Source organism: Hyalella azteca, unplaced genomic scaffold (assembly GCF_000764305.2).
Source record: "Hyalella azteca isolate HAZT.00-mixed unplaced genomic scaffold, Hazt_2.0.2 contig7076, whole genome shotgun sequence".
In the NCBI taxonomy this organism is placed as follows: Eukaryota; Metazoa; Arthropoda; class Malacostraca; order Amphipoda; family Hyalellidae; genus Hyalella; species Hyalella azteca.
Window position 1 is genome coordinate 133,123 of NW_025937210.1, and position 18,673 is coordinate 151,795.

General features: G+C 36.5%; 1 protein-coding gene across 3 annotated transcripts; it reads right to left on the minus strand.

The window, feature by feature from the left end:
• Nucleotides 1-5,635: 5,635 nt before the first annotated feature.
• On the minus strand, nt 5,636-15,016 carry LOC108665784 (sphingosine kinase 2). 3 transcript variants are annotated; one of them, XM_018152586.2, is made up of 11 exons: nt 14,714-15,015; nt 14,326-14,470; nt 13,442-13,539; nt 12,985-13,131; nt 12,364-12,479; nt 12,016-12,127; nt 10,988-11,108; nt 10,424-10,485; nt 9,234-9,609; nt 8,582-8,721; nt 5,636-8,149 (listed from the first exon to the last, which is right to left on the minus strand). In XM_018152586.2, the coding sequence occupies exons 1-11, from the start codon at nt 14,780-14,782 to the stop codon at nt 7,964-7,966; spliced, it is 1,572 nt and encodes a 523-aa protein (XP_018008075.1). In that variant the 5' UTR covers nt 14,783-15,015; the 3' UTR covers nt 5,636-7,963. The 3 variants fall into 3 exon arrangements, with proteins under 3 accessions (XP_018008075.1, XP_018008073.1, XP_018008074.1); XM_018152584.2 differs by having other exon boundaries at nt 14,326-15,016; XM_018152585.2 differs by having other exon boundaries at nt 13,442-13,524; nt 14,326-15,015.
• Between the last annotated feature and the right edge of the window lie 3,657 nt (nt 15,017-18,673).

Sequence of the window (18,673 nt, forward strand, 5' to 3'; positions counted from 1 at the left end):
GTCGGAATTACATATTAGTACAATTTGAAGAGCGGTCAGAATACGTCTCACCACGTGCTTAATATAGTCACACACAGTGTCAGAATATAGGGATTTGGTAGGTTTGCATTCTAAAGGCTTTTAAATAAATATGGCAACATTTTGTGACGTTTCATTGTTGCTGGTACGTCGTGCGGTGTTTTGAGAGTCATGTAAAGCAAACAGAACTCGAGTAACGCATATGGTTTTTTTATAGTTCTTCATTTCTCGATGCGTCCTTTATGTGTTGGAATATACCGTACCGCATTTACCCTAATTGCTAAGTCTAGGCAGGACTTGGCGATTAGTATTTAATTTAAGTCTCCATCTTACTTTCAGTTTCCTTCTTCTCTCTGCTGGTGCTTGTTCTCTACCTCCAGTTTGTCAGCAGTCTCACTGTTTCACATGATGTGAAGCAATGGGAGTGGGAGGCAAATTATCTTTAGATCCAGTGCTCAGCTGGAAGCCAAAAGATCTGCATGACTGCAACACAACCACTGTGCAGAGAGTGGAAGTGGATGAATATTGCAAGATCTTTGGCGACGCTTCAGTAGCAAAATTTACGCCTTTAGTCTCTTCAGAAGATCTTGCCGACACATTTAGATTGAATTTCTTGCATTTAATACATTTGTCAGTCTTCAGCCAACTATTTAAAAAAAAGTAAGGTTTCCGATATGTTGGATGGATCAGGATGCAGTGAAGCTCGTCCGGAAATCAGTTGCAATGAGTTCCTGCCAAAAAATGTTAACATCAAGCTTATGATTACGTAGTTGCAGTCACATTAGAGCAGTCAGACTGCATTAATTATCACATGTTCAGTTGACACTTGCTGTACAATCGGACTGTTTTTAGGGTAAAATTAGTTAATTGGGCCCGCTGCTTTGTCTCGGAAGCAACGTTCTGAGTCTCATCGGTAAAACTTAATTAAGAAGAATTATTCATTGAATAAAGTAATTTTGGGGTAATACCTAACACATGCATGCCACCTTGTAAATAAGTTTGTGGCTTGTAAATAGTTTTTCATTACTCAGCATAAATGGCTTTTCATTCAAAATTACCTGGCGATGCATCTTAAAATTACCTGGCAACACTTAGGGCTTAAAACCCATATATTGGCAACGCTGCATCCACCCTCTGCGCCCTGGCAACACAAGTGGTGTGACAAAGTTAATGGCATTGACTTTGACAAACAGTGACAAAACAGAGATTTTTTAAAATCAGTTTATTTCTAATTTCCTTATTTATTCAAGACTTAAACCAATTTCTTATGTAAGATAATGCTGGTATCCATGATACTTTACTGGTCTAGGCCTACTACTACTTATAGGACTCAAAAATGAACTCGAGGGAGAGTCTAAAAAACTCTCTGCTTTGCCAAATTGCCACTATGTTGACAAATGACAATTGTCAGTGGCAGAGACAGAGAGCCACTCAGTAGTATCTACTAACCACTATTCCACACTCAGGATGATCAGATGATGTATGTTTTTGGTGAATTTTCCCGTGCATTTTTACTTTTTTAAGCTATTGCTGTGCACAGTTGGCGCAATGTAATGAAAATTTATTCTCTTCGCGCACGTGTTCGCGCAATCCCGGCCATCAATTCTACGTCGTGCTGCCGCGGACGAGCAGTTTGTGGAGGAACAGACCGTACAGACGTAATACTCACATTTAGTCAGTACAGTATGCCTTTAATTATCTTTCAATAATATATGATTTTTCTTGATACAGAAATTTGGTGAATGAGAAATCTAGAACTTTATTTTAGAAGAAATTTTCTCCAAAGTCATATGGCAACACTGACTGAACACCTACACCATCTGTTTACATTTCGTATGTATAATAGCCGCAGTTTACGTCTTTACGATTACCATACGTTCCGTATCCGACAAGGCGGACAAGCGGAAGAGTCAGAAGCAACCTGGACATGTCTTACATTTTATTATTGTCAGTTCAACTCACGTAGTCAATATACTCACGTATATTGTCGGCTAAAATAGTAGAACTATTTTAGCTTTCTAAAGTACGGCGCACGGCGCATTTTTTTACCAGCATAGTACGGCGCACTGCGCAGGTCGTTAAAATGACAAAATAAATTCCCGCGCACCTGGCACATCTTCCTGACCATGGCCACTATTCAGTACCACAGTACCAGTAGTGGGAATAGGATCAATGCTCCAAACTCCAAAGTCTAAAACTAGCCAACTCTGCTCTGCTCATAATAACTCAGAAAGTTTGTTATTTTCCACAGACCACAACTGCAAAATGCACTGATTTGCAATCTCTGCATTTCATAAATTGGTGTGGTATATATTTTACGCCTTTCCTGAAAGAAATACACTCTTTGCCTTACAGTCTTAGACTAACTCTTAGTAGTCAGTTTAGAATTGATGGAAAGAAAAAGCTTAGAGACAGAGTCTTACTGTCTTAGGCCATGGGCATGAGCCATGAGGCATTGAGGGTTTAAATACCTACCTACCTTGGTCCTTGAATAATGTTAGAAATTATACATACAGCAATCCCTTGATTAGCACGGTTTTGAATACCGCGGTTTTGATTAACGCGGAAAAAAATTTTGCGACCTACCCTTAATCTACGCGGTGCCAGTTTTGATTAGCGCGACTTGTTTTTCACAACGCATATGCACGTGTTACCCCAAATCTCTAATTTTACCCTTAAACAGTCAAACGGCAACAATAAAATTTGTCTCTACTGTAAGTTCAGCACGTGTTAATATACAGTCTGACCGCTTTGACATGACCGCAACTATGCGCGATCTTCAACAAACGTTTTGTTTATTTGTTTACATTACGATATTTATGTTTTTTTCTGCAAGATATTTTTGGCGGAAACAGTAAAGCAATGCGGATTGCGTAAGTTGAAAATTTTATGAAATGACATGTTTGCGAAGTGCAAACCGCGATTTTTTAATCAAACTAAAATTTATGACATTCGAGCCGCGAGATTTCATACCTACTGAAATTATATGATATTAGAGCCGCGATATTTCAGACAAAAATAGGACTTTTCCAGACTAGATCCTGGATACCAGCATTACCATACTTAAGAAATTGGTTTAAATCTTGAGTAAATGAGGAAATTAAAAATGAACTGATTCTAAAATAGCTCTGGTTTGCCACTATGTCACAGACTCCACAGTCTCCACTTCTGGCATCTTCCATTGATTTTACTAGATAACTTTATTTCTTTCCTTAAAATGTTAATGTTAGCCCATAGCTCTTCATAATCATTATGATTATCAAACAACCAGATGAATACATATAGATATTACACCGTGACCCTAATAGTAATAACCTATGAATAATGAATTCAATATCTGCTTCACCCGAAAGCAAAACAGCAGAAACGCAAAGCTAATTTTAAAAATTTTAACACAGCTTGACCTTTAGGTTGCGTACTATATATAATTCAATACTCAATTTTAAATGTCGAAAACTCTTCTAAAGTTGAAGGCTAAAAGCTACAGACTTGATTTTTTGGAATCAAAAAAATTACAGGCAGAAAGGCAAATGTGATGTGATCATGTGAATAACACCGGAGCAAATTTCACTCACGGAGGACAACCAAGCGTTTTAAATCTGCCGGGACTTGTCGTAGCACTGTAATACCGTAATACGCTGGAAAGTCGTATCGTGCATACGGCTTTCCAGCCGTATGCAATTAATCATCCATTCATAATTTTGAATGGATGATTAATTTCAGTTGTAAATAATATCCATTTCTCCTTTCTTTAAAATCTTCCAAAAAACAATTTTCTTTTTTCAACTAATATTTACCAGTTGTTGAAATTAAAGACATATGACGCTTTGTGAAATTAGTGTAAATGATCTTTTAATTTCCACCTGGTCACCAAGAATATTGTATCAATTAGATAGAACTCTAATATAAATTTCCAAAATTAAATAAATCTGTTAGAATCTCAGAAACCTATAAGACTGCAGGTACTTTCTACAAGAGAAAGAAGAACTTGTGCAACGTATTATTTCGCATAGAGGTCAATACGTAAGGAAACGTAGATGGGTTACTTCACGCGGAGAATTCTCAGCAGTCTAAAAGCCTTAAGATCCCAATTCCCACAAGGTAACTTGTATCCCGAATTTACTTTGGGGCCACCCACCATTGACACAAGTCAAATAACTAAAAACAGAGCTTCCGAGGTTTGAACCTATGGCCAGCTCCTCTCATATTCACTCAGTCCGCCAGTTCAACTAAAAAGTTATAATCGTTAACAAACCTTCTAGTCCTATTGAAGAGCCAACAGCAAACACTTAAGGAAACATTCAAATTAATAGCAGTAAGAGACTACAAGAAAAACAATTTTGTAGTCAGTAAAGGACAATGAAAACACTATTCTAAAATTAGAACTTCCATTAATAAAGTGCGTATAAAATTTAAAATGAATAGTACATCTAATAAGTCATACCACATCCTCCCAAGATGAAGGCGTTATAATCTTGTAACTAGAAGAAGGCGTGATTATCCTATAACAAGCTAAAGAGCTCTACTGTAGGCACGCAATAAATTTTTCACATAATGAAACAAAGAAAAAAATATTAGTTATAACATTTCTCATAACAACTACAAAAAACCCACAGAGAAAACTAGAAAAATTGGCGTATGGCGTCTGATCAACGCTTCTCAATGTTATAAATTTTCTCACGATAATTATGACGGGGCTCGATCAACTTCAAAGAAATTTTTTATAATATTTAAAGTCCAGGTATACGAATAAAAAAACTTGTAAATGGAATTAACATACAAACCACCGAAAAAAGTTGAAAACGCTTAACAAAGTTGATAGAAAATAGTAAAATTCAAGAAATTATTTTGATCAACAAGACTTTGAGCTGAAGGTGTGGAAGCAAGATATGGAGGGAAAGGACACTATAAGACTATCAGATGGAAGCGATGCCAAAATATGAATACATGTACGAGTATGATGGTAGTAAATGTGTGGACCTTCTGTTTTATGTGAGCGCAGGGGTTTGGCGTGAATGGACATACATGCAGGTGGAGTGAGAGGAGGGAAGATAAATGTTTTATGTGTGATGGCGATGAGAATGGGACTGTGGAGCTCTTGTTAATGGAATGTGGGGCGTAAGAGTGGAAAAGAGAAATAAATGAGCGAGTGAAAGACTATGGGCTGAAGGTATGGAAGCAAGGAATGGAGGGAAAGGACTCTCTAAGACTGTATCAGATGAAAGCGATGCCAAAATATGAATGTATGTATGATGGTAGTAGAGGTGGGGACCTTCTTTTTTGTGTTAGGGCAGGCGCGCTAGGTGTGAATGGACGTACATACAGGTGGAATGAAAGGAGAGAAGATAAATGTTTTATGTGTGATGGGGATGAGAAGGAAACTGTAGAGCACTTGTTGATGGAATGTGGGGCGTATGAGAGAGAGCGTCAGTCTATGATTGAAGTGATTCTGAATGAGAGAGGCAAGACTAACGAGGTGGGGCATGAGAGAACAAGCGAAGAGTGGATGGCGATAATTACGGGTCTGTCTGAGGGAAGTTTTTTTAGGCAGCGTGTATGACCGATTTAAAGGTCGTGACCGCAGGTCACCACGCACCCCAATTCCAATTCCAAAGAGAGAGAGTATCAGTCTATGATGGAGGTGATTCTGAATGAGGGAGGTGAGATTAACGAAGTGGGGCACGAGAGACAAGCGAAGGGTGGATGTAATGATTGTGGGTCTGTCTGAGGGAGCAACTGAGGCTATGTTTGAGAGTGCGAAGAGATATTTGGAGAACGTGTGGAGGTTGAGGAAGAGGAGGGGATGATAAGAGTGGGGTCTTGAGGAGTGGAGGGCTGAGAGAGGGGATTGTGTGAAGGCAAAGGTGACATTGCCGAATGTTTTAGTATATTGTTTCTGTATTTTTAAGGATGTTGACATGCACAACGGAATGCTTTAGTCTTTTAGGATTGCTAACACGCATTCATTGAACTTGTTGTTAACTTCGGAGTGTGACACGAACTTTAAATTTTTTGACGCTTGTATAAGAGCTTTTATACATCGTGTATGACTGATTTAAAGGTCGTGACAGGAGGTCAGCACGCATCCAATTCCAACAGAGGCAAGGATTGATGACTGGGAAATTGATGAAGTACCTGAAAAAGAATCCCAATGAAGTGTAAAGGCGAGAGCTTGTATCGGAGACTTCTAGATCAAAGTAGACAGTTGGAATTAAATAGTAAGAATGCACAATGGCAAAATAGAAAGGGCAATGATAATAAAAGATACTAATTGTGACATTAATACAAAAGCAACAACACATTTCTCTTAAAATGACCAAAAAGTGGTAAGAAAAGGAATTGGCGCTGGAATGTAGACCACGGACGTCTAGGTAATATATATCACAGAATAATAAGAACATTCGTAAAACAGGAGTTGATGCATATATATATATAAACTGAATAATGGTAACGCCAACTACAAAAGCAACTTGTCGTTATTGTTGTCTCAAGTATTCAACAGAAAATAGATTTTGAACGATTGTCATTGTACCAACAAAGGATTAAAATTTATCAAGATAAATTTCATTTAATCTGTTAAGTAATGAAAGACATAAAAGAAAGACAAGTGGCGAGTGCATTGGACTAATAAAACTAGATAGTCTTATTTGGGTGGAAAAATGGGATGAAACATATAGACCCATTTCACCTGAGACTTTCCAACACATAGTAGCAACAACCACGGTAAGACGTTCTTCAGAAAATATCAAGATAGCAAAGAACGTTTGCATTCCAACAATAGATACCCGACAACTCGACTGCCCTCAAAAATATACATAGTGTCCAAAAACATGAATTATATTGTCAAAGTTACTGTTAAAAGTGCCCATGTACGGTGTAGCATTGCATATAATGTGTAATAAGGAGGAAGATAATTCAAATAGAAACGCACCTCTGCTTACAAAGAAGCATAGGTACGTGCCTTTTGAGTGAGCTGCTATATATTGCACAATCAATAGATCTATGTAAACAAGATCTTACTCGTGTCACGTGTGTATATCATCCAGCTTAAGAATAGAATTGATTACAGGGTGTTAGTAACACGTAAACATAATTGAGTGATGTTCATATAGGAAACGCTTCAACTCATATTTACTAAGATATTTAGAAATATCCAAAACAAACTTCACAATATAAGCGAATAACAAAACATTTATTATCACGAACCCAGAAGTATACACGATTCAACCTGTAAGGCACACAGTTGTGCAGCACAACCATTGTAGGTTGATTCACTAGACGCAGGTTAGACGTACATAGCAGCGATTTAGACCTCACCACAGGGCACAGGTATATTTCAGCTGCAATAGGTACAGGTATATTTAAGTAGTAGCAAATAGGTATACTATATACGGTACTTATTGATTATAAAAATAAACTCTTTTACATATGTTTAGACGCCTGAGTGTGTTTAATACATGACAGGCACGGGATTGCGGTTAAGTTTATTTGGTAAAAACATCGTTATGGCGTTGAAAATTATTTCCGTACATTGAATTAAGAAATAAAGTCTTAAAAAATATGGTATTTAATTTTGAAGAACAATTATAAATAAGACTTCACGTTACAGATGTTTTCCAGTAGGCTAAATAGCGTGACTACCTTTTGCTTTTAATTTTACCAGAAAACTGCGTTTCAAAAAAAGCTTCTAAAAATCGAGAAGTTTTGCTTGCAATCTCTAAAAAATAGAATCAATCTGCAATAGCCTAATTTACCAGGAACACGCAACTTTCGGATAGTATTTTTTGAGAATTTTAGTTAATCTTTACCGACTTGCTGATAGTTCTTGTAGAAAAATTGTCTCCAATCTTTATCGAACAACGGACGTTCTTGTGAACTTTGGTTGCAATTTTTTCCAACTTGCTAATAGTTCTCCTTCAGAATTATCGTTCACACACAGCTTCTTTCATCGCACAAGAACCCGCGCGAGGCCCGGCAGGACCTGAGCATGGATGGGCTCAAAGGGGATGCTCTCGCCGTCTATCGTGAGGAGCCCTTGGGTGTCGTGGGGCACAATGCGCACCCCGGTAACAGGGATGAGACGCACTCCAGGGACACGAGCGTACATACCGTTGTCTAACTGCAGCAACACCTGAGAACAGCCAGAACAATAATGTAGCTGCCTCAAGTGGACGCTGAAATAAATAACAATAGGAAAGACACAACACTTTTTCTAAACAAATCGCCTCTTGCAAATTTGGGACTACTGATTCAAAATAATTCAGGAACTTTTAAGTGAAACTGTGATGAGGAGTAATTTATGAACCTCTCGCCCCGTGCTGCAACGTCAGCTGCTTATAACTTTTGTATGTACACCAATTATTACATAATTTGTTTATCTAACTTGCGTTAATTGCCAGCAAGCTTTGAAAATTTCTCCCTCTCCGACTTTTGGATAAGAAATGGTCGAAGCTACATTATCAACATTAATAAAGTTTTAGACTTAAAACAAATATATCACAGAAGCAGTAGAGTAATTGTATCAGGAAGAAATAGTTTGTAGGTTAAAGAAAGTATTACAGACCTTAGCGATGGCAGGTCTGCTCATGGAGCCTGGCATGAGGATGAGCCACATGATGCCGTCATCGGGAGCTGCTTCAGGTATCATCATCACACTGCTGCTGATGTGTGACTGATACACCACGTATACCAACAAAAATTCACCTGTTCATACATCGAACTTTAGTTAATTGTACAATAATACCCTATGGCATTTTAGCAACATTTAGAGGCCAGCATCTTCATCCTTCGCAATTTTCACGCCTTATGACAGACATGAAAGACGTTTAAGTCAGCAATTGCTTCTGCTATAATTAACAACTGGCAGTGTCATATGCAACAACATAAGAATGGCGATCATCAGTAATAAAATTTAATTTCGTTCATTTCGTGACTTTCGTTCGACTTGGTTTCAAAAAAACTATGTCGCTTCTGCTCGGTGGACCAGACAAAAATAATTATTGCAAGATAGTGTGGTTATGCAGCTACCAAAAAAAATCGTCCATGCTTCAAGCACCAGAACCAAATAATTATTGCAAAGTACCGTAGCATGGTTGATTAGCAACAAAAATATTAAGTCGCCACTGCTGCAAGCACCAGACCGAAATAATTATTGCAAGATAATTATTTCTCAATTGGCAACTATACCCTTTAATTTAATGGCTAGTTAACCATACCCTTTATGGTCTCCCAGTCTTCAGGCACAGGATCGGAGAACGGACAGGCTGCATCAGCGCCTCCCTTCTGTAGTAGGTGGGAGTAGTCTGCCTTACGAGTCGAAGTCTTCTTGTTCCACAGCGACTCATCAAGAGCGTCACGCCCAAGCTCTACTTCGTCTCTGCTATGCCCCAACGGAAACGAAGAGCTGTCATCATTATCTTCTACTTCAGGATTACCAGGAAACTCGTTAGGGACGTCATCTTCGTCAGGAGTTGAAGGGGAGGGCGGGTCTTCAGGGTGAGGGGCGTGGCAGGAGATGCTGTGCTGGAGGTTAGGGCGCCTGCTTTCACAAGTTTGAGATTGGAGTTCACTTTGTGAGGCTGACTTTTTCAGCTGTTGGACAAAAGAAACTTCAATCAACCATCCCATGCTAACAACATAACATTAAATTAATAACTTGATGTGAAGTAATGGCAAATGGATCATAAAATGTTCAGAAACAGAAGGTACTTGAAAATTAATAGAGGAAAATACTTCAATTCATAATGGATTTAATCATTCATCTCATTAATATAACACAGTGAAACCCCACCGAAAGAATTAAATTCATACCGAAATTCGGTTCACACAGCAGTTTGTTCATAAAGCAATTTAAACCTAAGGTATTTTAAACCTTCAAATGAATGGAAATGACTGATCTATGTTGGGCCTACCAAAAGGTCACTTTTTACCGTATATTTAGCACTCGGAATTGGGTAGAGAAAGAATTATTTGTTTTATGTGACATCTTTTTGACCAATATAGAGGGAATTGAATATTGATTCTGGTGGGACTACTTTGCCACGTTGACACACCCCGTCCACCGCATATTTCTTCACAATGTCCAATTTATCGTCAATTGATATCGACACTTTTGTTGCCGATCTACTGCTATTCATTTCTTGATTATTTTTAAAATTCCTGTATGCGACAGACAAAAGCAGCAACCAGAAGTCACATGTTCTTATTTGGCAGAAAATGTTATTTTTACCATTTGTCGTGAACAAATTCAATACTTTGCCGATTTTGACCAGGAATATATAAAAAGTTAGATCGGATATCTATACTAAACTCAACTCAAAATTTCTTTATTATTGTGTACGGTTGCTCAAAGCTAATTTTGCTATACAATGACCGAAATGTAGCATTGTAAGTAAGAGCAACCAACCTCGTCTCGTTTGATGCCAGACGCTCTCTTGAAAGAAATGGTCACGCTGTATCTTCTCTGAACTGAAAAAAAATAATTCCTGCATTCTATATTAGAGAGAATTATGATAGAAGAGATTCACATGCTTTGCTAGAGGGAGAATTAGCTTCACTTGCCTTCATCTAAGGTCAGTGCTTATAGGTAGTTAAAGCAATCTGAAAAAATTCATTTGTCGTAAAGATTCCACTTAAACTAGAATTATTGGCTTACAGTCAGCACAACAGCAATGGTTATCGTGTACCAAATGAAAAATATTTTCTGAACGTTTAGGTCAATTAGGTCAATAGGTAATTTTATAAGCTGTTATCCAGTCATCCTCACTGTATATGAAAACAACGGGATATTTAAATTTAATTTTGTTCGTACCGGCATTGTAAAATGTAAATTATTAGGCGTGTGAAAAATCAATTTATCGTAGTAAATGATCGACACGGTAGAGCAACAGGGACTCTACCCTTCACCTTCCCTATGCCATCATAGCGACCGATGATCACTGCAGAGTGAGGCATAGAACAGCAGACTCACCCATCACCTTCCCTATACCCCAGAGGGTGAAGCGTGCCTCTCCTAGAATGCGCAGACGCTCACTCTGGATGTCGATGTCCGTCAGAAGCCCGAGGCCAAATGACAGGAATGAAATATACCTCTGTAAAACGAAGATAAAATTTACTTGAGGAAAAAAGTGAGTTGAAAATACTGTTGCATGTGAAAAATAAAATCGAACATGCACGTAAAAGAGCAGTTTGATTCAGATAAAGACATGGGTTTGGAGACAAAATTCTATTCTTTCATGAAGGAACTTGATACTTGGAATATTAGAGAACAAACTTCATCAAAGTGTTGTGTGGAAGGCGAATTTTAGATCAGTGGCAGAACACTAAAATCAAGTAGTTGTTGTGGGAGAATAATTGGTATTGATGTTTTGCAAGCCAGAAATTTGCATTCAATCAAGGCCTTTCACCTTATTGGCAAAGTATTTCTTATGACTTTCAGTTTAATATCAAGTCATAGGTTGAATAAAAAAATGATTCACTAAGTACCTATAAGGAGCAAATTAAATGCTGGACCTAGAAAGAAAGGAACATTTTTCTTTTATACAAAGTAGGAAAAGCTGAAAAGCAACAGAAACAAGGGCACACAGGCATTAAGTTGCTTCCATAAGAGATCAGGCCCAAATGTACCAAGTTAAAAAAAAGCCTATTGCTCGTTGGAGTTTATAGAAGAATTAATCTATATTCACACTGGCTTAATCGTTATAGATAATCTTACCAGACACCCTGAGTCAAAATTAGAATATGGTTGGATATTTCTATCGTAGGAAGTTCACTTTTACATTATGCAATGTAAAACATGATTCAGTTTGCCAAGCTCTTCTATTATCTTGTTTTCTATATAACTTTATGAATTGAAAAATCTAGATCCCGAAGCAACGGAACTTGTGAGAGGAACTACATGTATTCAATCATACTTCGTGAAATTATTGTGCCAGTGCAGGACCCACCTTGCCAGAAAAGGAGTGTCATTGAAACATCTGGAGGAAATGCCAGACTAACCTTGCCTGAATGGGAATGGATGAGAATGAGATCCATTGGCTTGGGTGTGCCACGTACAAGGTTTAGTGCCGATATTAAGCACTGGGATCTTGGCCTCTTCAGCTCTGGGTCTCTGAAATGAAGTTATATCTTTTTATAACAATTAAGAAAACAATTTTTTGATTAAATATTTAGAGCTTCTTTAAATTATAAATTTTGGGCTCAAGAAAAATTGAGGTAGTAAGTCATTATATGAAAGGCATTACTAAAAAAATATAATAGGGATTAGAAAAATAGACCAAAATTTTCAATTTATGTTGCTAAAAATGGATCAGAGAGCACAAATAATAGAAGTGAGATGCAACTAACTTCCTCCAGTAAGCAAGTGACTTGGCAAGACCATTGCCAGACCCCCCAGGGATAATGCATACTGGCAGACCCAAAGCTGACATCCAGTCACTGCGACAGCCAAGACCATTGTAGACCTAGGACACCACAGAATTTTGAGAACTTGACAATTTGATTTCATTATCATAAATGCAATCAAACAAACTATGGCTTAGAAATAATATTTTACACTAAGAAAAAGTAATCAATAATTAATTTCTGACAGAAGAACATGAAAAATATAACTCAGTGGTACTCACTGCAGTGAGTGACAGAGAGCTCATTTTCTTATCGACGAAAACGTGAAGTCACAGACGGATGGGTAGACGGACATGGCAAGCACAATAGTGCATTTTTTCCATAAATAAGAAAATGCACTAAAAATCATGCAAGTTAAGCTGCTTGCACAATTGGATAAATGTAAAAAATATATAAACACAGCTTTGAATTTCATACAAAATGAACAACTTTAACACAGATAATTCAATATGTTGGTGCCCGCCCAGCAATTTGATCACAGGTTTAATGAGATAGAAACCATGCAGCAGCAACAGCAAAACTCAAAATAGTTTAGAAGGCTGGAAACAAGTTTTGTCAAATTACCTCATACAGAAGCCCATCACCAGCAACAACTGCCACAGCTTTGTACTTCTGCAGATCCAAAGTCTTCATGAGATCATGAGCATGATTTGCCCTCTGAGTGATGATCACATCATATGCCACACCACTGTCACTCAGGACTGGAGCAACCTGTTAGGAGACAGAATATAGTTGTAAAATTTGGCTTGAGAAACACCGATATTATTCACAATATTGTGGCCAATTTCGGCCTAAGATACAGTGGTCAAAACTCAGCCATAATAGATATGAGTAGCTGGCTGTGCCACAATTCACACAGGACAGCATTATGATAATTTTGAAAGTTATTAATTGATGGTTTCAAATTATCTTCATCAGAATGAGAGTCAGAATGGAAATTAGTCAGAGAGAGAGTCAGAATGGAAATTATTACTAAGAAATAGTTATTATAAAATATTATTCTAGGATTTACAAGCTTCACCTGTTTACGGAAGATTTGATAGGCTTTCCCAGGCCCTGAGTTTGGATTGACAAGCACAAGCAGTTTGTCAGTAGAGGACATTCCTAGAAAGCAAACATCTGTTTGAATAATGAGAGGATGAGACCTTGTTATAAAGAGACCTTGTAAAGCAAACATATCAGCAGAACTAATAAAAAAAACCAACACAAAACAGAACTAATAAAAAAAACCAACACAAAAATAAAATGCTTAAAACAATCACAAATGAGTAATTTGAGATTTTGTGGTGATTGTTAAAATTAATCTTAATCAAATTAAGCAATTATTGGACATTCAACAGTCATTGCAGTTAGTAAAATAGCTGGTGATAAAAATTTGAAACAATAACTTCATTAATTTGTTCTCAGATAAGATTCTACTGGACCACTTGTACTATTAGCAGGTTGACTGAGGCCATATTCAGCACTTACCTCTTTGTGATACAAATAGTCACATCGTCAATATATCAAATTTATCACTTTATTGCAATTTTAGGTTATTTCCTAGTATTCAAGAGCCATTAACACAATTTTCATAAGCCAAAACTTTTTGAGTACACAGGGTTTTCTTTGCTTAAATATCAAAATGGTCCAAGTCGCCCCATTTGCAATAAGCTAAGATATGAATTAGTAAAAGCAGCAACACACATATGGAGAACATAGAATTTTTTAGTTAAAATAGATATAAATTAGATAGTGGAAAGTCATATTTTCTATCAATGAACATGGACTTGTAGGAAAAAGCAGAAAGTAAGCAGTGAAACAGAAAAGGTTTCAAAGGGAAACAAAATTATGTTAAACAAGTTTACATTCAAAACAAGAAGAAACTTGTATCACAAATAAATTTAAAAAAACTATATACCACACCTGGACTGCCAAATATAGGTGTATCAGGCTGCAACATATCATGAACAAAGTTTGCCCACTTCATGGCATGGTGATAATTCTCTTCCATGGTAGGTTGCGTTTCAAACTCCATTGTTATGGAGATGCGACGCCGGCTTGGATTCCTCTTGGATTCATCAATGGGATATGCAAAAATTTTAAGAAACACTGATTTTGAAATTGACTCCGTAGATCTGGTTACACAAGAACCAACAATCTCAGGGGCTTTCAAGAGAATTTTCTCACTTGAGTGGTTTCTACCATTTTCTGAACTATTTTTGATAGGTACACCATCAGGTAAAACAAAATTTACAACAATGCCATCATGGTCTAATTTCACTCTAGCCAATCTAAAACCACCTTTACTTACACACAAAGGAAGAACTTGTTCCAATGCATCATCTGTAGCCAATAGTTTTTTGCTCACAACATGAGCCATGCCAAAATGGTTAAATGTTTACCAATATTAACTATAAACAATGTTTTCACTACATTGGACATAAAAAAATATGAAAGCATTTGTTTCCAAAATAACAGGCAGTATAAAATAAGCAAAGATCTGCAAAACATTGATATTTAGAATGAGATAAAAATAATATTGAGATTTGAGTGAGCACTAAAGTTCAGTGAGGAATTCTGTAAATATGATCTCATGTTCATATAAGAAAAATAGAAAATGGATCCAAAAGCCTACCATGTTACACCTTACACAGCAGTGACAATTGATACACTGAGCTAAACAGAAACTGTCATGGATCATGGATCTGCTTTCATGCATGGGCCATGTTTTGGAATCCAATACTGAGTCAGCAACGCCTTACTTGATTACATTCACTAGTCATTTATCTATAGCTGACAAACTTTTGCAATGAAGATGTTCTAAAATAAACAAAAATTATATAAACCTTTGGCAAAAAATTCTTACATTTTCCCCAATACTCACAAAATTTTGGATACCACACAATATGATGAGATAAACTGCAAATCTTTCATGGCATATGGGCACATTGTACTGCAATGTAATCATAAGAGGAGACAGTGTCCCACACGTTGTTTTGGTAATGTCAAGTTTGATTTCACAGTAAACAGAATTGGTCCACATTCCACACTAAGATTTAAATGATGGAAACTTGTTTCAAAATTTAAAAATGTCTCAGGTCTTTCAGAAAATGTTAGTAGTTTGGAAGCAGCAATCATTTGATTTTTATAAATCAAAGAGCATTTAGTCATGAGACATATGGCATCTTAAAATTTAATAGTGGTGACGCTTGCAGAATTTCAATCTCAGAAATTCGTGTACGAGTATTTTAAATTCATAATGTGATATATAAACAAAATAGATAGTTAATTATTTTATATATTGATATATATAATGCAAAAGTTAATAATCAGTTATGAATATCAGAAAAAATTATTTTAAATGGTTTCACAACTTAAAGGACCAGCCACTAAACAAGTAAGCAAGAAGTATTTGTGATTTTAATGCTTAACATTTGCTGAGGTTATATTGACCAGTCAGTGGCGGAAGAATGCGACACTTCTTCAGGAACCCAACACTTGGGTTGGTTTGAATGGCTTTGGCACATATTTCTACAGCTGCTGCGGCTGCGGGTACAAATAAGCATCGTGGGAACAAAGATAAAATTGTCGTCCATACATCTTAAATTAAATGACAATGATTGGATTTGGTGGTAAGTACTTTATGAACCTCATTCAGTGAGGTAATATGGTAATGGAAATGTCCCTACTATTTCAGAAACTGTTCTTAAATACACTTGTATATTCAGGAATCACTCGCATAACTTTTAATTATACGAGTGACATCATCAAATGTCGTAGGAGTTGGAAGAAAAAATTCAGCGTTTTTTTTATGTAAGAGAATGTTTTTAATTTAAAAGAAATGCAATACTTAATTTTCAGAACTACAATGCAAAAATTAGTTATCCTTATTAGAATTCAATTGACATGATGCTTTCAGAATTAAATTGAAAAAGTTGGTACCTATTTAGAAATTATAATTTCACAAATTGCATAAATGCAATGCACAAATTCAAGATCACCAATGAGCATTATCTTGCAGTGAATATACAAATGATAGTTGGATACCGTCAACCATGATCATTTCCAGTTGGATACGATCAACCATGATTGTGCACTGGGAATGAAGCTATATTAATTGCATGCTGTGACATAGGCTCTTGTCGTGGTATGTAGTCCCGCTTCCTGAATTGCGTGTTTAGTGTGCATCATGGAAAATTGTTTGGTAGCATGAGTTGTAATTACTTAATGAAATTTAGTTCATTGCGGTCAACTTAAAGAGACAAATGTTTATATTTTATGTCTAATTTTAATTGTTGAGTGAAAGCTGCAAGCACTGAACTCCAGGCTGTAAAGTACCTAGGGCCTTTCAGCTTGAGATATTGGCATCTTTTCAAGCTCTCCATCAGCCACCTTGACCTTAAATCGGCATCCATGGCCAATCATAAAATATGGATCGGACATCCATGATCAATCATAAACTATGGATTGCTTGATCAGCCCCGCCATCACCACATGCATCTTCAGCTTGTTTGATTGCTTGTAGGTCACCCAATCATAATGTGCATATGTCTGGCATGCCCAATGCTACTGCTGAAAAAACTCATCTCCATTTCAATAATTTGTTGAAAGCAAATGCTGCCTAAATACATTTTAATGCATTCTTGTGTATTCTAATACCTGCAATCTTTCAAGTTCTAACCCAATCTATTACATTCTAGTGCAATGTATTGCACTCTATTGCATTCTAATGCAATCTATTGTGATCGAATGCAATCTATTGTGTTTTACAGCAATCTAATGTAACCTAAGGCAATTTATTGTAACCTAATGCAGTCCAGGGTTGGTGATTTCTTTTATTTTTTTAAATAAAAAAAAAATAAAAAATAAATTATTTTTTTATTTTTTCATGATTTTTTTTCATTTATTTGATTTTTTTATTTTTTCAGCTTTTTTGTCTTTTTTGAAGGGTTATTTTTTATGTTGCAATTAGCCTACTAACAATAACAGTATATGGATCATATTGGATGGCTAACAAGGGCACTTATTGCATTCAACAATGGCCAACAGGCCAAGGTGGTGTTTACCACTTACACAGTGCACAGCACTATCAATAGATCTACTAGTTTTATGTCCTATAAATCTACCAGACTCTACCCTCTATACACACCGACTAGAAGTGAATGAGTGACTGACTGCACTGTTCCCATTTAATTCATACGAATAAACCAATACTAAACATAAACTGAACGATAACCAAGCAAACCTCAAACGACTTGAAATGAGTCTCAAGTTATGAGAAATGCTAACACTGTTTGAAATAAACATGTGCACAATTCAAACATTTTATTTCCATTCACTGCATTTATTTATTTTATATATAGTTTTATAATAATTTTCTTGTTTCTAGTTATAAATTCACATATTTAACCCTTTAGCGGGCAAGCATTGAAATATCCAGAAATTAAAATTTCAGAAACCATTTCAAGAAAGTAAGAAGTATTATACAATATATTTATTTATATGAATTTTTGCAAATTTTGCCTATTGAAGGTTTAAATTGCACTTGAAGAATTCAATAAATGCTTCAGTACACAAAATTTTTCTTTATAATTAAAATTCAGCTTATGCAAATGAAAAATTAGAAACATAAAAATTTAATTTAATTAAATTTAATCAAGTTGCCAAAATAGATAAATATATATATTGATACTTCCAAATTTTGAAGAAAATGCGGAAAGAGCGTCAATTCCTTTGTCTGAGTCAAAACCTTCATTTAAATGCTCATATTTCAATTTGTGGACTTTGCAGCTGGTGATGCTATAGATAGAACGATGGTCAGATAATTAGGGATTGACTGAGGCATTATAAGGATGCCTCAAAAACAAACAGGAGGCCATGGTGAGGCTTTTTGTGACGCGATTTCAAGTGATCATATATGGTAACTTACCCGTGAAAGGGTTAAGGGGAACGTCTGGGGTAAAAGTCGAAATTTTTGGCTTTTCCGGTTTCTTTGCTCATCTTAAAGCTTACTTTCTGCCGCATCGAACAGTACTAGAACCATCTCTGTACGTTGATTTATGCGTTCACAACAGATCCAGAAAGGGGGGAGGGTGCTGGGGTCCCTTCACAAAATCCTATGGAGATAATTACGGCTAAGCTCTATAAATGTGCTGTCGCTGGACCTACAGCTCAGTTACCCGACAGATATCATGTGGAGAGGTGTTGATAAAGTTGTCATCTGCACTGCTGACTGACTTTGAAGAGAGCTAACGCTTACTTTTGGTATCTA